This window comes from Macaca mulatta, chromosome 20 (assembly GCF_049350105.2).
Source record: "Macaca mulatta isolate MMU2019108-1 chromosome 20, T2T-MMU8v2.0, whole genome shotgun sequence".
Taxonomy (NCBI): Eukaryota; Metazoa; Chordata; class Mammalia; order Primates; family Cercopithecidae; genus Macaca; species Macaca mulatta.
Window position 1 is genome coordinate 2,592,415 of NC_133425.1, and position 25,288 is coordinate 2,617,702.

Consider the following 25,288-nt stretch of genomic DNA (forward strand, 5'->3'; position numbering starts at 1 on the left):
TGCAACATCCGTCTCCCGAGTTCAAGTGATTCTCCTGCCTCAGCCTCCCAAGTATCCGGGATTACAATCACGTGCCACAATGTCTGGCTAATTTTTTTTTTTTTTGAGACAGAGTCTGGTTCTGTCCCCCAGGCTGGAGTGCAGTGGCGTGATCTCGGCTCACTGCAAGCTCCGCCTCCCAAGCTCACGCCATTCTCCTGCCTCAGCCTCCTGAGTAGGTGGGACTATAGGCGCCCGCCACCTCGCCTGGCTAATTTTTTTGTATTTTTAGTAGAGACGGGGTTTCGCCAGGATGGTCTCGATCTCCTGACCTAGTGATCTGCCTGCCTCAGCCTCCCAAAGTGCTGGGATTACAGGTGTGAGCTACTGCGCCCAGCCCTGAATATGTATGTTTTTAATTGACATTTATTTAATCGACATTTTCCCACGATTCTTTTCTGTTGCAGGCCAAGCGGAGAGACTCGCCGGCTGACGCAGCCTGAAGGCCAGCAAGCAAGACAGAAAGCAGGAACAGCCCCCACGCGCCCCCAGGCTTCCCGCCCCGCGCCAGCCCTCGGCCAAGGTTCATCACTGTTCTTTCTGTGTGATGAGCCACGCTGTGAAACCCTCGGCTTCTCCAGGGCCTTCCAGCAATCCCTGCACCTGGGGGGCCGGAGGGACGTACCTCGGGATGGAACTGCTGCTCCGTGCGGGAGTGGCAATACTGGCAGCCGTCACCGCCGTCACAGCGTGCGGGCTCCCCCCACTCATCCCCGTGCTTCACGCTGGGGCAGGGCGTGGACCTGGGGATGAGGAGGTGTCAGGGGAACGGAGGACTTGGCTCCCCCCACTCATCCCCGTGCTTCACGCTGGGGCAGGGCATGGACCTGGGGATGAGGAGGGGTCAGGGGGACACGGAGGACATGGCTGCCCCCGTGTGCCCAGAGGTGTCTGCCTCCCACCAGAAGGGCCTCAGGCCTAGGGCCCTAGAGTGACCGGCAACCCAGCTCTGCGCTCACGGACACGCAGGCCCGGCCAGTGCCAGGATGGGGTCAGGAGCCCCGGGGCTGTTCTTCATGGAATTTAACTTGAGTCTGAGTCAGAGCCACCCTCACGGACGTGGAGAACGCAGGGGAGATGCAGCCGAACTTCCTGGGGGCAGTGAGGCTGGGCACCCGGACAGCACCGGGCTGTCTCATCAACCTTCTATAAAATGCAAGTGAGAGTTCTGATCCCACGATTTAAAAATCCTCACCAATTTCAAATTACCTATGTTCCTACTGCAGTGAGCTGAAATGCACCACCGCACTCCAGCCTGGGCAACAGAGACTGTGTCTCATAAAGAAACAAAATCCTCTACTCTTCGTAGAATTTCTAGCAGCTTTATTGTAACTGGCTTGGATTTATGGAAAACATAAGTGCCTGTTGAAGAAAAGAATTTTTCTTTTCTTTCCATGACGGGTGATGACAAAAACCTAGAGACTAATTTGTGGTTTGTTCTACAGTCGTTCAGGTCCCTCAACCTGGACGCTGCTCAGAGGGAGACGGAATGTGGCAAAACAAGGAGGGGGGTCCTTCCCATGGGGGCACAGGCGCCCTCCAGGGCACATGAGGCAGCACCAGGTCATTCAGAAGAGGAGAGGGTGGCTCTCTGCTCAAAGGAAGAGCTGGACACAGACAGGGCCTCAGGGAGGCCAAGGCCATGGTCCAGTCATCTAGACACCCTGTGGGGTCTGTACCCCCCACCCCCGTCTCAGGTGCAAACTGCAGACGGCAGGCAGGCCAAGCACAACCAGGAGGCCGGGCTGGGGCAAGGAGGAGAAAGGGGCTTCAGAGGCAAGCAGGCTGCAAGGCGCCAAACCCACGGGCCAGACACAGGGACAGTTGGGGCTCAGGCAGTGGAGGAAGGTCCTTTGTGCACCCTGGGCAGGGCGACCCTTGGGTTGTTGGCCGTGGGACTCAGCCTAAGGACCCGGTGTCCCAGCTGCCAGCTGTGAAGACGAGGTCGATCCCAGGTGACAACAACGTCAGAGTGCCTGGGGCTCAGGCGAGGAGACAGCACGCGGCCCACAGCCCGGAGAGCATGGCTGCGACCAGAGGCACAGGTGGGGCACACGGGGATCCCTCCTGCAGTGCTCCGACCCCTTGCCTCGCAGAGGGGCCCCGGTAGGGGACTGCATGGGAGCCACTGAGCATGGGTAGGGAGGCCCGTCCCCGGGACAGACGCGTGGGCCTCCATGACGCCTCCCACAGCCACTGTGCTTGGAGACACCCTCCCCTCCCGGGGATGATGGTGCCACAAGGGCAGCCCTCCCATGAGAACCCGGGGTGGGCAGTGCGGGCCACGGGCCAGGAAGGACGCCCACCAGCCGGGGTCCTCTGAGCTCGGTCCCGCAGGCTCACCTGTACTGGAAGCGCCGGGGGTTGCGCCGCCTGTCCCGGCTGTTGTGGTAGTGCGGGCATGCGTAGCCCTGGCGACACAGGCGCGGTGGCTTCGGGCACTGCTCTGTCTTGTAGCTACCCAGCACGAAGTTGGCGTCTGAAAAATGGGCCACACGGTGCCTGAGCTGCGTGACTGGAGGCTGGGCACAGGAGACCGAAGGTGGGAGGACCCGGCTGTCCCCCAACGGAAGGAGCTGCAGGAGCACTCGGGCAGCGCAGACACGTGCCACGGCACACGCGGACCTCAAAGACTCACGCTCCGTGAGGGAAGCCGGGCCCACAGGCCATGTGGTGTGATTCTGTTTATGTGAAAACAAACGCCCAGAACTAGGGAACCCACAGAGGCGGAGTGGAGCCGAGACCACCGGGGTTGGGAGGGAGTCCTGCTGTGGGTATGCGGCTTCCTTGATGGGGGATAAAAACGTTCTCCAACTAGACAAAGGAGATGGTTGCACAGCTTTGTGAATATGCTAAAAAACAGAGAAACGCACACCCTGAAATGCTGCACGTTGAGCCTCATGCACACCACAGCCTCTGGGTGACAAGCACACCTCAATGTGGGTTCACTGCTGGTAACAAGCGTACCTCGCAGTGCAGGAGGTTCATGGCAGGAGAGGCTGAGGGAGCAGGGGGCGTCTGGGAAATCTATTTTTCTACTCAGTTTTGCTGTGAACCGAAAACTGCTCTAAAAAATAAAGCCTAGTTTTAGAAGTCATTCACTGGGCCGGATGTGGTGGCTCACGCCTGTAATCCCAGCACCTTGGGAGGCCGAGGTGGGTGGATCACAAGGTCAGGAGTTCAAGAGCAGCCTGGCCAACACGGTGAAACCCTGTCTCTACTAAAAATAAAAAATTAGCCGGGTGTGGTGGTGGTGCGCGCCTGTAATCCCAGCTACTCAGGAGGCTGAGGCAGGAGAATGGCATGAACCTGGGAGGCAGAGCTTGCAGTGAGCTGAGATCTGGCCACTGCACTCTAGCCTGGGCAGCAGAGAGACTCCGTCTCAAAAAAAAAAAAAAAAAATTGCTGCCATACGAAGCGTCCAGAATAGGCACATTCACAGAGCTCGGATGCAGGCCAGTGGTGCAGGACCAGTGAGGGGTCGGGGAGGAAGTGCTCACAAGCAGGGGGTTCCTTTCGCAGGGATGGAATGTTCTGGAACTAGAGAGAGGTGGCGGCTGCACAACACTGCAAACGTGCTAAATGCCACTGAACTGTACACTTAAAAATGGTGCATTTTATGTTATGTGCATTTTACCACTTTTTTTTTTTTTTGAGACAGAGCCTCTGTCGCCCACGCTAGAATGCAGTGGTGTGATCTTGGCTCACTGCAACCTTTACCTCTCGGGTTCAAGAGATTCTCCAGCCTCAACCTCCCAAGTAGCTGGGACTACAGGCGCCCACCACCACAACCGGCCAATTTTTTATATTTTTAGTAGAGATGGGGTTTCACCATGTTGGCCAGGCTGGCCTCGAACTCCTGACCTCAAGTGATCCACCCACCTCAGCCTCCCAAAGTGATGAGATTACAGGCATGAGCCAGTGCCCCCGGCCTTACTACATTTTTTTTCAAATCAAACTCTCCCCTGCATATAACCTCGTCTATGTGCCAGCCAGGAATGCACGTCCCCCAGCCCTGAGGGACAGCCCTCTGGTCCATGCATTTCCAGCCAAGCCCAGGGATTTGAAAGCTGCTGTCTAGAGCACCACCCCAGAGAGGCGCAGGGCTGAGGGTTCTGCTGGGCATCCTGGTGGGTGCCTGGTGGGTGCCCCGGCTCTGGGACACGACGCCCCACAAATTCCGGGGGAGTTGTGCTACTACCCCCTTGGCCACTTGGTCAATAGCTGACCCCACTGAGATGCCAGTTGCTGCAGAGATTCAGAGCAGGTGTGGGGAAGGCACCTGGGCCCAAATCCTACTCAGCACCCACCCACTGTGGGGGAGGGGTTGGTATTGAACTCCATGAGCCTCAGTTTCCCCGTCTGATCACCCTGCACATAAACTGAAAAGCATGGAGAACCGAGTGGCCCAAGCTGTTCTTGCGCTGTGCCCGCCCCTCCCACCGCCCTCAGCTGCGGCCGTGGAGTTACCTTGCCACCGGGGGTCCTCGCTCAGGATCTTCTCAATCATGGCCTGGCTGGCCAAGACCCCAGGCTGCAGATCTGGGACCCCTTCCCCGCTGCCCAGCTGGCCGTTCTGCAAGGCTTCCTGAGCCTGCAGCTCCCTGCAAGCCAAGGACACAGTGGTCACGGCTCTGAGTCTGGAGCCTCCAAAGCTGAGACGAGGTCACTGGAGGGCAGGCCCCCCTCCCACCACTGCACAGAGAGGCTGCAGCCGAACGTTCAGGACGGCGTCTAGTGTGTAGATGCTCCCCTGTCCTGGCCCACAGTCCTCATCCAAATCCCAACCACTTCACTTTGTTTGCTTTGTTTTATCTGACACAGGGTCTGGCTCTGCCCCCAGGCTGGAGTGCAGTGACGTAACCACGGCTCACTGCAGCCTCCACCCCCCGGGCTCAAGCAATCCTCCCACCTTGGCCTCCCACAGCACTGGGATTACATGTATGAGCCACTACACTCGGCCCGACCCACGTAAGAGCGGAGTCTTCTTTGGGCAGGATTTGCTTTCCTGCAGCCCCAGACTGTGTGCGGAGTTCGTTCTCCCGGAAAGTAGTGCCTCACAACCTCAACCCCACTGAGCTGCCTGCCGGACCCAGAGAAGAAACACCCAGTGAGAAGAGGTGAGGGATTGTCTCATTAGAAATAACATCCAGGCCGGGCGCGGTGGCTCACGCCTGTAATCCCAGCACTTTGGGAGGGCGAGGCGGGCGGATCACGAGGTCAGGAGATCCAGACCATCCTGGCTAACACGGTGAAATCCCGTCTCGACCAAAAATACAAAACAAAAACCCCGGTGTGCTGGCGGGCGCCTGTAGTCCCAGCTACTCGGGAGGCTGAGGCAGGAAAATGGTGTGAACCTGGTAGGCAGAGCTTGCAGTGAGCCGAGATCGCACCACTGCACTCCAGCCTGGGTGACAGAGCGAGATTCCGTTCCACAAAACAAAAAAGGAAAAGAAAAAAAGAAAGAAGTAACATCCAAAGGCTGGGTCTGGTAGCTCACACCTGTAATCCCAGCACTCTGGGAGGCTGAGGTGGGAGGATCACTTGAGGTCAGGAGTTCGAGACCAGCCTGGCCAACAGGGTGAAACGCCATCTCTACTAAAAATACAAAACTTAGCTGGGCCGGCACCTGTAATCCCAGCTACTCAAGAGGCTGAGACAGGAGAATCACTTGAACCTGGGAGGCAGAGGTTACAGTGAGCTGAGATCGTGCCACTGAACTCCAGCCTGAGTGACAGAGAGAGACTGTACCTCAAAAAAAAAAAAAAAAAAAAAAAAAAAGGTCTGGGCGAGGTGGCTCACACCTGTAATCCCAGCACTTTGGGAGGCCAAGGCAGGCAGATCACGAGGTCAAGAGATCGAGACCATCCTGACCAACATGGTGAAATCTGGTCTCTACTAAACATACAAAAAAAAAAAAATTAGCTGGGTGTGGTGGCGGGCGCCTGTAGTCCCAGCTACTCGGGAAGCAGAGGCAGGAGAATGGTGTGAACCTAGGAGGCGGAGCTTGCAGTGAGCTGAGATTGCGCCACTGCATTCCAGCCTGGGCAACACAGCAAGACTCCGTCTCAAAAAAAAAAAAAAAAAAGGACTAACATCCAGACTCAGAAACAACTTCTGGAAGAGAGAGATTTGGGCCAGCAGAGCCTGCAGCAGCAGGCAGGCAAGCCGCTGGCTGAGTGCCCACCGTGGATGCTCACTCACCTGACGTCACACACGGGCGGCCGCAGGTCCAGGGGGCCGTGCGCGAAGGCACAGTGCAGCCCGTTCTTCACGCAGTGGCCACGCGCATCCGTCTCGTGGATGCAGGTTCCCGTCTTGTAGTAACGCAGGTGGTATTTGCGTTCCGTGTCCCCTGTTGTCCGGTGCAGGTAGGGACACCTGGGGAACAGAGGGGCACATAATGCCTGGTTCTCATGGACCCAGAGGCAGCCCTACTAAGCTCCCTGGGTCCACACCCCATCAGCACGTGGCAAACAGTGAATTCCCTTCCCTTCTCCCAGATTCCTGTTCTGATCAGGACAGACACCCTGAACACAGCACCTGTCCCCAAAGGTACACAGACCACCGCAAACCCCCAACTAATCAAACACAGACCACCGCAAACCCCCAGTGAGCCAAACACAGCAGGAAACACAACGCTGAATTTCCACAAAGCTCATCCTTCCTAATGTTCCAAATAAACTTTTAAACCTGTGTAGGAATGAGAGTTCACGCCCTGCACACAGGCTGCCTCACCTTCCTGACCAGTCATTGGCACAAAGTGGGGGCCCCACCTGCCCAGTGTCCTGCTGCTTTCAGGGACCCCAGGAGGGACGTAGGGGAGGGAATAAGCACAGGGCCCTGGACGCGGCTGGGGGAGACAAGGGGCATGGGCAGAAGAGGAGGCAGATGGCGTGGTGGGCAGCACAGGTGAGGCAGCGTCACCATCCCATGGGCCACCTGCAGGCCCAGAGCCACGCTCCTGGGGAGTCACAGGCGGCTCCTGGAGCAGGACGGGGTGCAGCAGGGAGGGGAAGCAGCTGCCAAGGCCCAAGTCACAGGCAGGCAGCAGCAACAGAGATACAGAGACGACACAAACCGCTCCGGCATTCCTGGGCACCTCCAGGTAGGTCACTCCAGAAGGAGGCAAGGGGACACACAGAAGACCCTGAGAAGTCAATGGTGCCGAGCCCCGACTGGTCACAGAATCACCCTGAGTGGCCTGAGGGCCAAGGCAGAGGATGACAGGGGCCATCACTGCAGGTCCCCAATGTAAGGACTCAAACCTTCACCTCCAGCTCCGGCTGGGGAGCTCCGTGAGGGCCCCGCCCACCTCGCTGTGCACAGGGCTGCAGCCTGGACACGAGCAGCTCCGGCCAGGGATGGCTGGGGACCAACAGCGATTCAGCAACACCAGGTCCAGCCCCATCCTCTAAGGCCAGGAAATAGAGACACAGAGTTCAGAGAGCCCAACCCAGGCTCCACGGGCACCTGTGATGTGCCAGACACTGAAAGCTCAGGGGGACAGAGGCAGAAGAAGGGGTGCCCGGCTGGCTCTCAGGGTCCCCAGGAGCCAGCCAAGCAGAAGTCAAATTAGAACGCTACCCTGGTACCCAGCGATCCTGCTAAGTACACATCCAAAAATCCCAAAGGCAAGGTCTTCAGGAGACACCTGCACACCCATGTTCACAGCAGCGTCAATCGCAAGAGCCAAGGGGGGAAACCACTGAAGTGGGCGCCAATGGAGCCAGTAAGGAAAGTGTGGGCTTCTGTCCACACAACGGGGCAAACGTGGGCCTCCGTCCACACAATGGGGTATTTTTCAGCCTTGGAAGGGCTGGCACACTGGCTGACATCTGTAACCTCAGCACTTTAGGAGACAGAGATAGGAGAATTGCTTGAGGCTAGGGGTTCAAGACTAGCCTGGGCAACATAGTGAGTCCCTATCTCTACAAAAAATTTAAACATTAGCCCAGCGTGGCGGTGGACACCTGTGGTCTCAGCGACTTGGGAGGCTGAGGAGGGAGGATCGCTTAAGCCCAAAAGGCCGAGGCTGCAGTGAGTCGTGATTGTGCCACCGCACTTCAGCATGGGCAACAGAGCAAGACCCTGTCTCACAAAAAAAAAAAAAAAAAAGGAGAGGAAGGAAGGGAGGGAGAGAGAGGTGGGAAGGAAGGAAGGAAGGAAGGAAGGAAGGAAGGAAGGAAGGAAGGAAGGAAGGAAGGAAGGAAGGAAGGAAGGAAGGAAGGAAGGAAGGAAGGAAGGAAGGAAGGAAGGAAGGAAGGAAGGAAGGAAGGAAGGAAGGAAGGAAGGAAGGAAGGAAGGAAGGAAGGAAGGAAGGAAGGAAGGAAGGAAGGAAGGAAGGAAGGAAGGAAGGAAGGAAGGAAGGAAGGAAGGAAGGAAGGAAGGAAGGAAGGAAGGAAGGAAGGAAGGAAGGAAGGAAGGAAGGAAGGAAGGAAGGAAGGAAGGAAGGAAGGAAGGAAGGAAGGAAGGAAGGAAGGAAGGAAGGAAGGAAGGAAGGCAGGCAGCTGGGTACAGTGGTTCACGCCTGTAATCCCAGCACTTTGGGAGGACGAGGTGGGTGGATCACGAGGTCAGGAGTTCAAGACCAGCCTTGCCAGGATGGTGAAACCATCTCTACTAAAAATACAAAATTAGCCGGGCATGACAGCAGGTGCCTGTAATCCCAGCTACTAGAGAGGCTGAGGCAGAGAAGCACTTGAACCCGGGAGGCGGGGGTCGCAGTCAGCTGAGATCGCGCCACCTGGGCGTACTCCAACCTGGGCGACAAGAGCAAAAGTCTGCCAAAAGAAAAAAAAAAAAGAAAGAAAAACTGGAAGAAGTTTTAGAAAAATGCCTTACTCTATGGACACCTAGGAATGAGAGAGAATACCTAAGAGAAAGCTCACGGATGCCCAAGGAGGGGACGCAGGAGCCCCCAGGGGTCGGGTGACACACATGGTTCTCAAATTCATCCGAGACAATCAGTGAGCAGAGCCACCAGATTACACCCAGTGCACGGGAACCGCTCTGCCTCACGCTCCAATGCCCTGGACCCACCGAGACCAGCGGATAGGAGGCAGCCAGATCCCGGAGTGTGAGAAGCTGCCCTTCCCTCAGGCAGCTCTTACCTGAATCCAAGGAGGGTGCACCAGACCCCCTTAACACATTCTCCAGACTGCGAGCCACGTGCATCAAAATCACCTGGGAGGCCTGTAGCCCACGCAGTCCCCCCAGCTGGCATGGACGAGGCCCATGGATCTGCACTGCTGGCTGGTTCCCAGGGAACGTGCGAGAACCACCGGGCTTAGGGGACAGGCAGTGTACATGACTCCCTTCCAGCTGAGGGGGCCCCAAAGCACAGCACAGAAACAGCTCGGGGGATGGGAGGAACAGGCGCACCCCCATGCCTGGCTATATTGGTTTTTGTTTTGTTTTGTTTTGTTTTGTTTTAGACGGGGTCTGGCTCTGTCACCCAGGCTGTGGAGTGCAGTGGCATGATCTTGGCTCACTGCAAGCTCCGCCTCCCAGGTTCACGCCATTCTCCTGCCTCAGTCTATCAAGTAGCTGGGACTACAGGCGCCCACCAGCATACCCAGCTAATCTTTTTGTATTTTTAGTAGAGACGGGGTTTCACCATGTTAGCCAGGATGGTCTTGATCTCCTGACCTCGTGATCCGCCCGCCTCGGCCTACCAAAGTGCTGCGATTACAGGCGTGAGCCACCACGCCCCGCCGGTTTTTTTTTTTTTTTTTTTTTAGACAAGAGTCTCACTGTCACCCAGGCCAGAGTGCAGTGGCGCAATCTTGGCTCACTGCAATCTCCGCCTCCTGGGTTTAAGCGATTCTCCTGCCTCAGCCTCCCGAGTAGCTGGGATTACAGGCACCTGCCACCATGCCCAGCTAATTTTTGTATATTTAGTAGAGATGGTGTTTCACCACGTCGACCAGGCTGGTCTTGAACTCCCGACCTCAGGTGATCCGTCTGCCTCAGCATCCCAAAGTGCTAGGGTTACAGGTGTGAATCACCAGGCCCGGCCTAATTTTTTGTAGAGACAGAATCTTGCTCTGTTTCCCATGCCGGTCCCAAACTCCTGGGATCAAGCGATCCGCCTGCCTAGGCCTCCTAAAGTATTGGGACTGCAGATATGAGCCACCGTGCCCGGATGCCTCTGAGTTTTAAAAATTGCTCTCATGCCCCAGGCCAGCCCCGGGCTTTCTTCTCGCTCCCAAAGCCCAAGCTCATCATGAGATCAGTTTAAACAGCAACAGCCTACACACCCTGAAGTGAGTAAATCTTTTACCTATGCCTTAGGTCCTAAGGCATTCAACATTTTAAAATTAAATATTCCAATTGGATCTTTTAACAGATCAGACTCCTGGCCAGGCGCAGGGGCTCACGCCTGTCATCCCAGCACTTTGGAAGGCTGAGGCGGGTGGACCACCTGAGGTCAGGACTTAAAGATCAGCCTGGCCAACATGGGGAAACCCCATCTCTACTAAAAATACAAAAAAAAAAAAGTTAGCTGGGCACGTTGGCGCATGCCTGTAATCCCAGCACTTTGGGAGGCCAAGGCGGGCAGATCATGAAGTCAGGAGACCGAGACCATCCTGGCTAACACGGAGAAACTCCATCTACTGAAAATACAAAGAATTTGCTGGGCATGGTGGCGGGCGCCTGTAGTCCCAGCTACTCCAGAGGCAGAGGCAGGAGAATGGCGTGAACCTGGGAAGCGGAGCTTGCAGTGAGCCGGGATTGCACCACTGAACTCCAGCCTGGACAACAGAGCGAGATTCCATATCAAAAAACAAAAAAAAAAAGAAATGGATACTTGGAAAAGTTTCTCCTCCCACCAGTTCCTCACAGAATGCACAGTGGAGACCCAGCTAGGCACACCCTGGACCCATCCAGACAGGAGTTGGGAGGTCCCTGGGGAGGGGACTGGGGAGGTCCCACAGGGCAAGCGGGAAGTATCAGGTCTGCCAGGTGACACCACCAAAGAGAGCTCTGGAAAGAAGACAGAGGCCAGGTGCAGTGGCTCATTCCTGTAATTCCAGCACTTTGGGAGGAGAGGTGGGTGGGTTACTTGAGCCCAGAAGTTTGAAACTAGTAAGACCCCATCCCTATAAAAAATACAAAAATTCCGCTGGGCGTGGTGGTGTGCGCCTACGGTCCCAGCTACTCTGGAGTCTGAGGTGGGAGGATCACTTGAGCTCAAGAGGTTGAGGTTGCAGTGAGCCAAGATCCAGCCTGGGCGACAGAGTGAGGCCCTGTCAAAAAAAAAAAAAAAAAAAAAAAAAGACGACAAACCTATGCGTCAACCTGGAAAAGCTGCGCCACAGGAATGGGGTGAGCCCGTTTCTTCCTGAGAACAAGAGACCCAGGGTGGCTGCAGGCCACAGTGCAGGGGCGCTCTTCTGGGCAGGGGTGGGCTGGCAGATAGCCACTGGTTCTGTGGCTACACAGCTGCAGGCCACGTGGATTTTTTTTCCCCAATGAAAATGGGCCTGGCCGGGCGCGGTGGCTCAAGCCTGTAATCCCAGCACTTTGGGAGGCCGAGACGGGCGAATCACGAGGTCAGGAGATCGAGACCATCCTGGCTAACACGGTGAAACCCCGTCTCTACTGAAAAGTACAAAAAACTAGCCGGGCGAGGTGGCGGGCGCCTGTAGTCCCAGCTACTCGGGAGGCTGAGGCAGGAGAATGGCGTGAACCCGGGAGGCGGAGCTTGCAGTGAGCTGAGATCCGGCCACTGCACTCCGGCCTGGGCGACAGAGCGAGACTCCGTCTCAAAAAATAAAAAAAATAAAAAAATTAAAAAAAAAGAAAATGGGCCTAGAGGCTGGGCATGGCGCCTCACGCCTGTAATCCCAGGACTCTGGGAGGCCGAGGCAGGTGGATCACTTGAGTCCAGGAGTTGGAGACCAGCCTGTGCAACACAGCAAAACCCCATCTCTATTAAATTACAAGAAAAAAAAAAAATTTAGCTGGGGGTGGTGGCGCACTTGTGGTTCCCGGTACTTCGGAGGCTGAGGTGGGAGGATCAGCTGAGCCCGGGAGGCAGAGGTTGCCGTGAGCTGAGATCCGAGCCACTGCACTCCAGCTGGGGAGACAGAGCCAGACCCTGGCTCAAAAGAAAAACAAACAAGGCCGGGCGCGGTGGCTCAAGCCTGTAATCCCAGCACTTTGGGAGGCCGAGACAGGCGGATCACGAGGTCAGGAGATCAAGACCATCCTCGCTAACACGGTGAAACCACGTCTCTATTAAGAAATACAAAAAAACTAGCCGGGCGAGGTGGCGGGCGCCTGTAGTCCCAGCTCCTCGGGAGGCTGAGGCAGGAGAATGGCGTGAACCCGGGAGGCGGAGCTTGCAGTGAGCTGAGATCCGGCCACTGCACTCCAGCCTGGGCGACAGAGCGAGACTCCGTCTCAAAAAAAAAAAAAAAAAGAAAAAAAAAAAGAAAAACAAACAAAAAAGAGGGACCCTGGAGCGGCCCGGGGTCCCGCGGGGCGTCTTTTCCATTTCTTTACCACAATCTGTTTAAAGAGAAAAGCAAGCGCCCCGCCCCTCAGCTACAGCCCCGCAGTCTCAAGGCCCCGCCCCCACGGGGGCTGCCACGCCCCCATGTCAGGACAGTTCCCACGGGGGCGGGGCCCTACACGTGACCTGGGGCAGCCAATCGCGGGCACGCAAGGGAGGGGCGTGTCCCGCAGAACAAAGGGCCTTTCCCGAGCCAGGCGGGTCGGGGCCCGGGATCCCCACGATGCTCACAGGACCGGCACGACTTGGGGTGCAACCAGCGGCGGCCACCCACCTAGGAAAGGTCGCACAGTGGGGGCACCCACGGGGGCAGGCACCGGAGGGGGTGCCCACAGAGAATTGGGGAGGACGCTGAGAAGTGACCTGGGGGACCATGGAAGGAGGAGAGAAGGGATGACAGCAGGGGCTGGAGGAGGTCACCCTCCACGGAGGGGGCGGTGACGGCAGAGGCGCCCGCAGGAGCTGGTGCCAGTGAGGCTGACCCCAGGAGGGGCTGACACTGAGGCAGCCACTGAGCAGGCAGGGGTGGAGCGAGGTGCCAGCCTGCCCAGGAAAGGAGGCGCCAGCAGCGGGGGGCCCTCCTGGGGTCCCAGTCCTGCTCTGCCCTACAGCTCAGCCCCAGCGCCTCCAGCCAGAACCAAGAGCCAGGCCTGACATGTGCTAAGGGTCTCTGCTCTCTGATACACATTTATGTGTAAAATAACAGGTTGGTAGTATCAACACCCAAAATAGAATTTTTTTTTTTTTTTTTTTTGAGACGGAGTCTCGCTCTGTCGCCCAGGCTGGAGTGCGGTGGCACGATCTCGGCTCACTGCAAGCTCCGCCTCCCAGCTTCACGCCATTCTCCTGCCTCAGCCTCCCGAGTAGCTGGGACTACAGGCGCCCGCCACCACGCCCAGCTTATTTTTTGTATTTTTAGTGGAGACGGGGTTTCACCATGTTAGCCAGGATGGTCTCGATCTCCTGACCTCATGATCCACCCGCCTCGGCCTCCCAAAGTGCTGGAATTACAGGCGTGAGCCACCGCGCCCAGCCAAAATAGAAATTTCAAAAACCAATGAACTAAAGAAAAGGAAGGCCCTGGCTGATGGCAGGCGCCTGCTACTCGGGAGGCTGAGGCAGGAGAATGGTGTGAACCTGGGAGGCAGAGCTTGCAGCGAGCCGAGATCGCACCACTGCACTCCAGCCTGAGCAAGAGGCTGGACTGTTTTTTTTTGAGACTCCATCTCAAAAAAAAAAAAAAAAGAAAGAAAGAAAAGGAAAGTCCTGTCCTTATTCTGAACGTTCATCTATTTACAAATTCTGAGGCAACCCTCAATGAGAACCAGAGCAGGCACTTCAGTGGGACAAACTGGCTATCCCCTGTGTGCAGTGGTAAGGAAGTTCCACTCCCAGGGAACGAAGGGTAATTACGGAGGAGATTCCCAGGGGAGGCAGCCTGTCAAACACCTCCGAAAGGGCCGGCCAAAGCAAGTCATTCACATGCTACAAACAAAATATTAAATAAAATAAGGAAATTTCCTTATTATATGTGGATATACCCAGGATGCATCCAAAACAAAACACCAAACAGGCATCTTAGCCCCACTTACCACCCTCAATTATAAACTGTAAGCCATTCAGACAGCAGGCTAATATTTGTGTAATGAATAATCGTGTTATGGAACTGCTACTTGAGCACGGCTTGAAGCGACCACCTCGAGGCAGGCGCTTACCACAGCACTGTCGGTCCCTGTAAGAACTGGACACCACCCTGTGCCTAGCAGTGGGGCTGAGTCCACACCAGGACTTCCAGACTCCGGAACCAAAACAGTTATGAGGCCGGGCGCAGTGGCTCATGGTGGCTCATGCATGTAATCCCAGCACTTTTGGAGGCCGAGGCTAGCAGATCACCTGAGGTCAGGAGTTCAAGACCAGCCTGGCCAACACGGCGAAACCCATCTCTACTAAAAATACAAAAATTAGCCAGGCGTGCTGGCACACGCCTATAATCCCAGCTACTTGGTAGGCTGAGGCAGAATAATTGCTTGAACCCAGGAGGCAAAGGATACAGTGAGCCGAGATTGCGCCACTGCACTCCAGTCTGGGAGACAGAGTGAGAGTGAGATTCCATCTCCAAAAAAAGAAACAGTTATGGAAAGATGCTTTCTCACCGGGTGCAGGGCTGCACACCTGTAATCCCAGCACTTTTGCAGGCTGAGGCGGGCAGATCACCTGAGGTCGGGAATTCGAGACCAGCCTGACCAACATGGAGAAACCCCATCTCTACTAAAAACACAAAATTAGCCGGGCGTGGTGGTGCACGCCTGTAATTCCAGCTACTCGGGAGGCTGAGGCAGTATAATCGCTTGAACCCGGGAGGTGGAAGTTACAGTGAGCTGAGATTGCACCATTGCACTCCAGCCTGGGTGACAGAGCGCTGCCAATCAGTGCCCCGTATTCAACATTGGAGCGGGGTCAGACAGGCTGGGTGCTCGTATTCACACTTCTGGAACCCCCGCACCAGAGTTAGGCAGCACTGGCCCCACTCGAAACTCAGGATCCCAGATCTGGGCAGATAAGTGGCTTGACCAAGGGAAATTAGGGGCTGAGCCCAGACATTAACTAGACAAATACCTGCCTTTGAAAGCCCCATTTGCAGTAAACAGTGGCTCAAAAAGCAATTCAATTATGCACTTTCAGAACCGCCTAGAAGTACATCATCATCCTCACCAAAACGGGCTGGCTACATTACTTCAAGTTTAGGCACCAACCTGCCTTAACAACACTAGAGCCAGGTGTGGTGGTTTGCACCTACAATCCCTGCACTTTGGGGAGGTCAAGGTGGGAGGATCGCCTGAGGCCGGGCAACACAGTGAGACTCCATCTCTACAAAAAAAAAAAAAAAGTGAGCCAAGGTGTGTGGTGGCTCACACCTGTTATCCTAGCACTCTGGGAGGCTGCGGTGGGAGGATCACTTGAGTCCAGGAGTTTGAGACTGAGACCAGCCTGGACAACGTAACAAAACCCCATCTCTACTAAAAATACAAAAAAATTAGCCAGGCGTGGTGTAGAGAGTCTGTAGTCCCAGCTACTCCAGAGGCTGAAGAGGGAGAATCACCTGACCCCAGGAGGTAGAGGCTGCAGTGAGCTGAGATCGTACCACTGCACTCCAGCCCAGGCAACCAGAGTGAGACTTGGTCTCAAAAAAGCAGTAATACTAAATTAGCCAGGAGTGACAGAGCACTCCTGTGGCCCCAGCTGCTCAGGAGGCTGAGGCAGGAAGATCGTTTGAGCCCTGGAGGTTCAAGCTGCAGTGAGCCATGTTCGTGCCCCTGCACGCCAGCCCAGGGGACAGAGCAAGACCCTGTTTCAAAAAACAAACAGCTGGGCGCAGTGGCTCACGCCTGTAATCCTAGCACTTTGGGAGACCGAGGTGGGCAAATCATGAGGTCAGAAGTTCAAGACCAGCCTGACCAACATGGAGAAACCCAGTCTCTACTAAAAATACAAAAATCAGCTGGGCGTGGTGGCACACACCTGTCATCCCAGCTACTTGGGAGGCTGAGGCAGGAAAATCGCTTGAACCCGGGAGGTGAAGGTTGCAGTGAGCCGAGATGGCGCCACTGCACTCCAGCCTGCGTGACAGAAACTTCGTCTCAAAACAAAAACAAAACAAACACTATTCAATGTGCAATTAAAAACATTTCAGTATTTAAAGTTTCTAGCATCCCTAAAAAAAAATTAGAAAAATTTATCCCCTGGGCTAAGCACTGTTGAAAAAATACAGAAAAACAGACTTCACACGGGTCTCCGCACTGAAAGCAGCCTCCAACGGGAAGGTCCCTGGAGAATCAGCTCCTTCCAAAAGATCAGAGGATGGAGACTTCAAGACTGCAACTGCCGCCATTCACTCCTCGGTAGGAATGGACCACCGTCCGCCCTCCACCCTCTGCCAGCAGCCCACAGGAAGCAAGTAGAACCTGACACCACCTCCCACCGGTCTGTGAATATACAATCTGACTTGTATTTTCCCTGTTTTCCCATTTTACATACTTCAAAATAAAGACATCTGTTCATAACACTATTAGGAAACTTGTAAAAAAAGAAAAAAACCAAAACAAAACGTTGATTTCTTAACTTTAAAAGTGCTACACAGGGGCCAGGCATGGTGGCTCACACCTGTAATCCCAGCACTTTAACATGCCAAGGAGGGTGAATCACCTGAGGTCAGGAGTTTGAGACCAGCCTGGCCAGCATGGCAAAACCCCGTCTCTATTAAAAATACAAAAAATTAGCCAGGTGTGGTGGTGGGTGCCTGTAATCCCAGCTATTCAGGAGGCTGAGGCAGGTCACTTGAACCTGGAAGGTAGAGGTTGCAGTGAGCAAAGATCATGCCACTGCACTCCAACCGGGATGACAGAGCAAGACTCAATCTCAATGCTACATAAATGAGTCTGCACATAAAAACTTTACTATCTTTTCTAAAATTAAAATAAATATGTAAACATCAAGAAAGGAAACATCCCAGATATACTCTACAGCGTGAATATTCTAACAAGCTGTCTGCGTGGAAAGCAAGCGACCGCTACAAAATGCTCCAAAACCTGGCCAGGCGCCGTGGATCATGCCTGGAATCCCAGGACTTTGGGAGGCCAAGGAGGGAGGATCACTGTGCCCAGGAGACTGAGACCAGACCAGGCTACAGCAAGAACCCCATCTCTGCCGGGCACGGTGGCTCACGCCTGTAATCCCAGCACTTTGGGAGGCCGAGGCGGGCGGATCACAAGGTCAGGAGATCGAGACCATGGTGAAACCCCGTCTCTACTAAAAATAGAAAAAAATTAGCCGGGCGCAGTGGCGGACGCCTGTAGTCCCAGCTACTCGGGAGGCTGAGGCAGGAGAATGGCGTGAACCCGGGAGGCGGAGCTTGCAGTGAGCCGAGATTGCGCCACTGCACTCCAGCCTGGGCGACAGAGCAAGACTCCGTCTCAAAAAAAAAAAAAAAAAAAAAACCCCATCTCTACAGAAACACAGAACAATGCACTTGGCCAGTGGTTGGTTCTGATGCAGGAACTGTGTCAAATCAAGAGTGGGAAACAGCTAGGCACAGTGGCTCACACCTGGAATCCCAGCACTTTGGGAGGCTGAGGCAGGAGGATCACTTGAGCCCAGAAGTTCAAGACCAGCCTGGGCAATGTAGTAAGACCCCATCCCTACAAAAACTATGCAAAATTAGCTGGTATGGCATGAGCCTGCAGTCCCAGCTACTTGGGAGGCTGAGAAGGGAAGATCACTTGAGCCTAGGAGTTGGTGGCTGCAGTGAGCCATGTCCCATCATTGCACTCCAGCCCCAGTGACAGAGCAAGACCCTGTCTCAAAAAAAAAAAAAAAAAAAAAAGTGGGGCCAGGCACGGTGGCTCATACCTGTCATCCCAGCACTTTGGGAGGCTGGCGCGAGTAGATCACCTGAGGTTGGGAGTTCAAAACCCGCCTAACCAACATGGAGAAACCCTGTCTCTACTAAACATAGAGTAAAATTATTTTACTCTATTAGCTGGGCGTGGTGGCACATGCCTGTAATCCCAGCTACTCAGGAGGCTGAGACAGGAGAATCACTTGAACCCGGGAGGTGAAGGCTGCAGTGAACCGAGATCATGCCATGCACTCCAGCCTGGGCAACAAGAGCGAAACTCTGTCTCAAAAAACAAAAAACAAATAAACAAAAAAAAGTGGCAAGTGAAGCAAAATTGGTTTGAGTCACACAAGCGTTACCCCTAAAACCCATATAATCTCTCCGGAACTGGCCTGAGACTAGGAAACGCCTCCCCAGCATCCCTGGTCGGTCACTAGAAAACTTCAGCATATAATTACGACGCCCTCGACAGAGGCCAGGAATGGACACCACGGCGTCCGCTGAGGGTCCAGGCCGAGTCCCTGGGCGGAGGCCCCCACCTCCCCCCGGGCAGCGGCGCCCCCTCGCGACCGCTTACTCGTCGCCGTCGGGACACACGCCGGTGGCTTCGTTGTACTTGGAGCAGTACACGTCGGGGCTGTAGTTGAAGGTGCCGTCGCGCCTGCGGAGGGGCCTGCGGCGCCGCTGGTTGAGGAAGTGCCAGTGGAAGCAGGTGAACGGCCGGTGCTGCGCGCACTTGTGCTGTGAAAACAGGGGGCACTGCTCCGTCCTGAACTCCTTCAGGTACCTACAAACACAGACAGCGCCGCAGCTCGCTTCCGGCAGCACCTCCGGGGACTCGTGGGCGGCGGGACCCACCGGCCTCAGGCGCTCCAACCCCAGGGTCGACCTGCACTCAGATTCCTGGCGGGTCCCGGGCGCTGCGCCCACCCCCATCCCGACTCCAGATACGACCCTCACCCGACCTCGAAGCCCAGGCGCTGACCCTGGTCCCCAAGCCCAAGCGCCACCCCGGACCCTGGGCGACCCGCTGTGACCTCAGGGTCAGCAGCCGGAGCAGAGGGTCCCGGTCCCCGAGCCCAGGCGCAGCCCCCAACCCCGGGGCGTTCCTCCCTCCCAGAGGCGCGTGGACCCCGGAACCGGGTGCCGTCCCAGACCCTGGCGCCGCGCTCCGACCTCAGGCGGAGGCCGCCGAGCGCAGAGGGTCGTGGCCCCCCCAGACCAGGCGCGGCGCGGAGGCCAGGGGGCGCCGGGACGGCGAAGGGGAGGCGGAGGCGGCGCAAGCCCCGGCGGGAGGCTCCGAGCTGTACCGGGCGCGGGCGGGGGGCCGCAGGCCGGACGGGCGCTGACCTGTAGTGGGTCGGCTTCTCAGTCTGCGGGGGGGACCCGCTCAGCGCCGCCGCCGCCGCTTTCGAAACCGACGGCATTTTCAGTCAAAACAATGCAGCGCGCATGCGCCGCGCCGGCGCCCCCGCCCCCGGATCTCCTCGCGCGCCCCCCGCGGCCACGCCCCCCGCTGCCCCGCCCCCGGCCCGCAGACCCCAGCCCCGCCCCAGCCCCAGCCCCGCCCCCGGCCACAGACCCCGCCCCCGCCCCAACCCCGCGCCCCGCCCTACCCTGCCGTGCCCTGCGGTCCCCGGCCTGGGACGCGGGTGGGAGGGGGCCCTGCCCGGGGCCGCGCGTGGGACCCGCGATGGTCGCCCCTGCTGTGACATGACCCGACATAACCGTGTATTTTACATGAATTAATCACAAGAGTTGTATCTCAATAGAGCTGGTCTTCCACACACTAACCAAGAGGCTAATGTCAGGGGGAGCCAGGCACGGGGCGGAAGAGCCAAGGGGTCCTGGCCTTTGTAAAAAGGAATTTCTTCCATTTCGAACCCTGACCTCAAAAACTTACATTCAAAGATTCATCTACAAAGGTAATTATCACAGTTATTTTGCAAACACTTGAGGCCCCCCTCCCCCAACAGCCCAGTAGCCGAGAAAATGGAAAACTCTAAGTGCTATACGTGATTTGATAGAAACAGCGTTTCCTAAGAATTGTTAGTGGTAGGAGGCTGGGCGCGGTGGCTCACGCCTGTAATACCAGCACTTTGGGAGGCCAAGGCGGGCGGATCACGAGGTCAGAAGGTCAAGACCATCCTGGCTAACACGGTGAAACCCCGTCTCTACTAAAAATACAAAAAACTAGCCGGGCGAGGTGGCGGGCACCTGTAGTCCCAGCTACTCGGGAGGCTGAGGCAGGAGAATGGCGTGAACCCGGGAGGCGGAGCTTGCAGTGAGCCGAGATCGCGCCACTGCACTCCAGCCTGGGCAACAGAGTGAGACTCCGTCTCAAAAAAAAAAAAAAAAAAAGAAAAAGAAAAATGTGCCCATTTAGGTTAAAAACAAATCACTTCCTACAGATTTGTTCCAAGTATGTCAGGTTTTTAAAAAATATATTATTACTGTAAAACAACAAAAACTATCATTTGCTGGTAGGATAAATTTCTTTATAGGTTCACATTTTCTTTTCTTTTGGCGGGGGAGAGGTGGGGGGGGACGGAGTTTCACTGTTGTTACCCAGGGTGGAGTGCAGTGGCTCGATCTCAGCTCACTGTTGCAACCTCCGCCTCCCAGGTTCAAGGAATTCTCCTGCCTTAGCCTCCGGAGTAGCTGTGATTACAGGCATTCACCACCGCGCCCAGCTAATTTTTTTATTTTTAGTAGAGATGGGGTTTCTCCACGTTGGTTAGGCTGGTCTCCAAATCCCAACCTCAGGTGATCCACCTGCCTCAGCCTTTCAAAGTGCTGGGATTACAGGCATGAGCCACAGCGCCCAGCCAGGTTCACGTTTTCTAAATGAATTATTTCTACAAACATTATATTTAAATCTTAAAACTAAAATGATAATGAAGAAAATGGTATTTTCAAGTTGAGTCAAGCAGGAAAATGAAGTCAAGCAGGAAGGACAGGGCCTGGGAATTCTTCAGAGAGGAATAAACAGATCTTGAAGACTCCCAGGGTGCTAGGAATGGAAAGGGAGTCTAGGATGATGCCCAGGTCTCTGGCTTGCAGGAATACAGAACGAGGGAGAAGCGACAGGATTGGGGGAGATTAATTCCATTTTGGAGTTTAAGGAGCCTGTGAGCTGCCCAGCAGAGGTGTCTATGGAGCCTGCTAAAGCTAGGAAAAGGATTTGAGGCTTAGGGTTTAGGAATTTGGGGATCTTTGCTATAAACGTATGAGTGAAGACGCCTGCTGTTCCTCCACACCCCAGGGGCATCTTCCTTGAAGAAATCAAAGGAAACTGATGTAAGGCTTATTGAAAGTATCATTTTTTTTTTTCATGCTTTGGAAGAAATGTTCTCTAAAACCCAGGGTGGTACCAGATTTAATAACCCCAGGTTTTCCTTTTTTTTTTTTTTTTTTTTTTTTTGAGACAGAGTCTTGTTCTATCGCCCAGGCTGGAGTGCAGTGGAACGATCTCAGCTTACTGTAAGCTCTGCCTCCTGGGATCACACCATTCCCCTGCCTCAGCCTCCCCAGTAGCTGGGACTACAGGCGCCCGCCACCGCACCCGGCTAATTTTTTGTGTTTTTTTAGTAGAGACGGGGTTTCACCGTGTTAGCCAGGATGGTCTTGACCTCCTGACCTCGTGATCCGCCCGCCTCGGCCTCCCAAAGTGCTGGGATTACAGGCATGAGCCACCGCACCCAGCCAACCCCAGGTTTTTCACTGTGAATTTATAAGTATTTCACTTTTCTTGGGGACAAAATGCACAGCACTGGCAGGACCTTCTGAGACAGTTCATCGGTTTAGATGTGACCATTTGGGCTAACATATTCCTTGAAAGAATTTTCGTTTTAAAACAATTTCTGGCCGGGCGCAGTGGCTCAACCCCGTTAGTAATCAGGAGTTTGAGACCAGACTAGCCAACATAGTGAAACCCGTCTCTACTGAAAATACAAAACAATTAGCCGGGTGCAGTGGTGCGTGCCTGTAATCCCAGCTACTCAGGAGGCTGAGGCAGGAGAATTGCTTGAACCCGGAAGGCAGAGGTTGCTGTGAGCCGAGATCACACCACCACACTCAAGCCTGGGCGACAGAGACTCCACCTCGAAAAAAAAAAAAACAATTTCCACCTTCTGCCCAGCTATGTCATCTCAAGTATCGCGCAGTTACGTCTGTTCTAGCATGCTTACAATGGTCTCCCTCTCAAATGCTTATCTGGGGAGGTCAGTGTGCCATGTACCCTGGGGAAAGTAAAACCTACAGCCCAGTCGGGAAAACAAGACAAACACACTACAAAAATAGTTAAATACAACTGGGCGCAGTGGCTCCTGCCTGTAACCCCAGCACTTTGGGAGGCCAAGGTGGGCAGATCGCCCAAGGTCAGGAGTTCAAGACCAGCCTGGCCAACATGGCAACACCCTGTCTCTACTAAAAATACAAAAATTAGCCAGGAGTGGTGGTGTGCCTGTAATCCCAGCTACTCAGGAGGCTGGGGCAGAAGTGCTTAAACCCGGGAGGCAGAGGTTGCAGTGAGCCAAGATTGTACCACTGCACTCCAGCCTAGGTAACAGAGTAAGACTCCATCTCAAAAACTAATAATAATAAATACTAACTGTACTGAATTAACTGTTCACCTATCAACCTGCTCTGTTACCATCCTTTGAAAACTCCAGGAGTAGGGAAGATCCGCCCACCATCCCCAGCTGGCCCTGGGTCTGTCCATGGCACAGGTGTGAGGTCAGCAACTGGAAAAGCCCTCCCAGATCACTGCCCTGGAGGCACTTGGGATCTGCTGCATGTGGGACAGTCACATTGTCAAAAATGTATATGTATATATGTATGAAAACAATTGACTGGGCACAGTGGCTCACACCTGTAATCCCAGAACTTTGGGAGGCCAAGGCGGGCAGATCACTTGAGGTTGGGACTCCAAGACCAGCCTGGCCAACATGGAGAAACCCCATCTCTACTAAACATACAAAAATTAGACGGGTGTGGTGGCGCATGCCTGTGATTGAAGCTACCCTGGAGGCTGAGGCAGGAGAATCGCTTGAACCCAGGAGGCGGAGGTTGCAGTGAGCCAAGATCCTACTACTGCACTCCAGCCTAGGTGACAGAGCAAGACTCCACCTCAAAAAAAGAGACAAAAAAATCTGGGGCCGGGCGCGGTGGCTCCTACCTGTAATCCCAGCACTTTGGGAGACCAAGGAGGAGAGATCACTTGAGGTCAGGAGTTTGAGACCAGCCTGGCACATGCCAAAACCCCGTCTCTACTGAAAATATAAAAATGATCTGGGTGTGGTGGCACAAGCCCATAGTTCCAGCTACTCGGGAGGCTGAGGCAGAAGAATCGCTTGAACCCAGGAGACAGAGGGTGCAGTGAGCCAAAACTGTGCCACTGCACTCCAGTCTGGGCGACAGAGTAAGACCCTGTCTCGAAAATGAAAAACAACAAAAAACAAAAACAACAAATATCACTTAGGTAACCCAAAATAGAGCCCATCATTTGTGAAAAGAAATTACTCATTAGCTGTATTCTACTCAGAAAATTGTTGCTTTGCTTAAAAAGTTTTGCAGAAAACTGCCAAAGTTCCTCATTTCTGGTACTATTTGGTGATATATCTGTAGATTTCTCTCCTCAGTTCCCACTCTCAGGGGAAAAAAAAAAAAAAAAGGAAAACGAAACTTTTAAAAATAGCTGCTGGTGCAACTAACTTATGTGCTCTGGTAAGACTAAAATAAAAAACAATAACTGCTAAAATACCCCCTTTTTAAAAACTAGATGCGAAAAGGAATCATCTAACCCCATATTATAAAATTAAAATTTATTTTCAATTTGTTATTGTGCAGAACTAATATGGAGAAGTGTTCTTTGCACAGGCCACACAGTATGTAATAAAGTTTCACACTTCTGCCAATCTATCTCAGAAAGCAAATTACCTGCACACTAACACCGGATTACAAGTGTCACCAGAATTGCTTTGGAAATATGATTATGTTATACAAAGACTGGGCAAATCCAACAGCACACAGTGCAACTGAAACCTTTCCTAAGGATCTGAAAAAAGGTCTTGCGGATGGAATCCTTGGACATCAAGCGCCAGGCAAGGAGCAGGTTCCGATTTGCTCAGATTCTACTCCGCCTTCACGCAGATCAGCATAACCAAGTGCTCCACCCACCATCCAAGTCCTTCAGTGCGGAGGACGCACGCATAGCCAGGACAGTCACGGGCAAACAGTGACATCAAATCCGAAGGGCGGCTGTCAGCTCCCTTCCTGCCAGCCCCGGCGGCCACCCCGTTAACTTCTCGCTCCGTGGGCAGCTGGAGTTTCAGGCTCCTCAGAACGATCACGGGGCTCTGGCTCCTCTCCCAACACCCGTCCCAGCCACTGATCCGCCTCGCTCTCCTCCCTCAGGTAGCACCAGATGACCAGCGCCATGAGGAAGAAGCTGAGGGGCAGCACCTTCCACCAGGGCCGATGATGTTCCTTTCCCGTGGAATGGCCCACAGACCAGCGGCTAGGGTTAGCTTTGCTGGAGGAAAACTTAATGGGGCGGTCAGGGTCGTCCTCTTCCACGGCGGCAGGCTGGGCCACATCCCGGGAACGGGGCACCGGATGAAGGCTTCCAGAAGCCCAGCTCATGAGCCTCAGCGCCCGGACGGCCCTGGAAAAGAGAGAGCAGTAAGCGCTCCGCCCGCCCGCCGGTGCCTGCCCTCGACCCTCCCAGACCTTGAGGAGCTCACCCGGCCGCCGGGGCACACAGGACACGGTTCATTACAGACTTGACTCCGCGTTCGACGCCGGGGCGCGCCGTGATGGCGTCAGTTCCGTCGCCCGAAAGAGGAAATCGGAAACCGGACGCCATACCAGGCCTCCGCTCACGACTACAGAACGTGGTTCCAGTAGCGCAACGGAAATGACGTTTAACTGCGGCGAGCTTTTTCCGTCGCAAGCCCCAGCGCCGACGGAGAACGCGACGGCATGCCGGGAAATGTAGTTCTCTGTCCCTTTCGAATAGGACCGAGTCCCGGGTCCCTGGCCCCGAAGAGAGGCGGGGCGCCACGGGGGCGGACGTCGTCCTCAGAGAGTTGTCTGAGTTTGCCTCGGAGCAGCTCTGAACCGTCATGAAGGTGCTCGGGGCATGGGTGGGGATCCGCGCCCTCAGCCCTGCCCTGCCCGTCCTGGGCTGGGCGCCCGCACCTCTCTGCCGGCATTCCCCGAGGCCGTGGCGCAGCCCTATTTTTGTTTTTGTTTTTTTTTCCCGTTTGGTTCTTTGCATGAGACAGGGACTCGCTCTGTCACCCAGACTGGACGGCAGTGGCGCGATC

At 54.8% G+C, this 25,288-nt stretch overlaps 2 protein-coding genes and 2 long non-coding RNA genes across 15 annotated transcripts in view; 2 read left to right on the plus strand and 2 right to left on the minus strand.

Annotated features, from left to right (window-relative positions):
* The window catches only part of UNKL (unk like zinc finger), a 48,438-nt gene extending 29,027 nt beyond the window's left edge, over positions 1-19,411 (minus strand). For 3 of the 12 annotated variants that reach the window (XR_003725482.2, XM_077985145.1, XM_028841060.2), the window contains exons 1-6: positions 19,308-19,411; positions 18,535-18,744; positions 6,244-6,420; positions 4,510-4,643; positions 2,383-2,518; positions 665-782 (exon numbers count right to left, since the gene is read on the minus strand). Coding sequence is in view for 8 of the 12 variants with exons in the window: in XM_077985145.1 (XP_077841271.1) it covers positions 665-782; positions 2,383-2,518; positions 4,510-4,643; positions 6,244-6,420; positions 18,535-18,744; positions 19,308-19,384 (852 nt within the window). In the remaining 4 variants the exon portion in view is untranslated. Of the gene's footprint in view, positions 1-642; positions 783-1,336; positions 1,971-2,382; positions 2,542-4,469; positions 4,644-6,243; positions 6,421-18,534; positions 18,745-19,267 lie in introns of those variants that run through there. The other 9 variants (XR_013411367.1, XM_077985147.1, XM_077985146.1 and 6 more) reach the window with 7 other exon arrangements.
* LOC144337837 (uncharacterized) lies at positions 9,759-16,982 on the plus strand. The gene is made up of 2 exons (XR_013411435.1): positions 9,759-9,811; positions 16,191-16,982. It is a non-coding gene; the product is annotated as an uncharacterized LOC144337837 (long non-coding RNA).
* A 1,868-nt stretch (positions 19,412-21,279) lies between the features above and the next one.
* On the plus strand, positions 21,280-24,625 carry LOC144337844 (uncharacterized). Its single transcript, XR_013411442.1, has 2 exons — positions 21,280-21,490; positions 22,443-24,625. It is a non-coding gene; the product is annotated as an uncharacterized LOC144337844 (long non-coding RNA).
* On the minus strand, positions 23,768-24,759 carry UQCC4 (ubiquinol-cytochrome c reductase complex assembly factor 4). The gene is made up of 2 exons (XM_015125273.3): positions 24,704-24,759; positions 23,768-24,624 (listed from the first exon to the last, which is right to left on the minus strand). Exons 1-2 carry the CDS (start codon positions 24,733-24,735, stop codon positions 24,258-24,260), a joined length of 399 nt encoding a protein of 132 aa, XP_014980759.3. The 5' UTR covers positions 24,736-24,759; the 3' UTR covers positions 23,768-24,257.
* Positions 24,760-25,288: the final 529 nt, after the last annotated feature.

Coding starts and splice junctions, on each gene's coding strand:
- UQCC4 (XM_015125273.3), bottom strand. CDS start 24,735: ATGAACCGTGTCCTGTGTGCCCCGGCGGCCGG. Junction 24,625..24,703: donor CTGTGTGCCCCGGCGGCCGG/GTGAGCTCCTCA, acceptor TCTCTTTTCCAG/GGCCGTCCGGGCGCTGAGGC.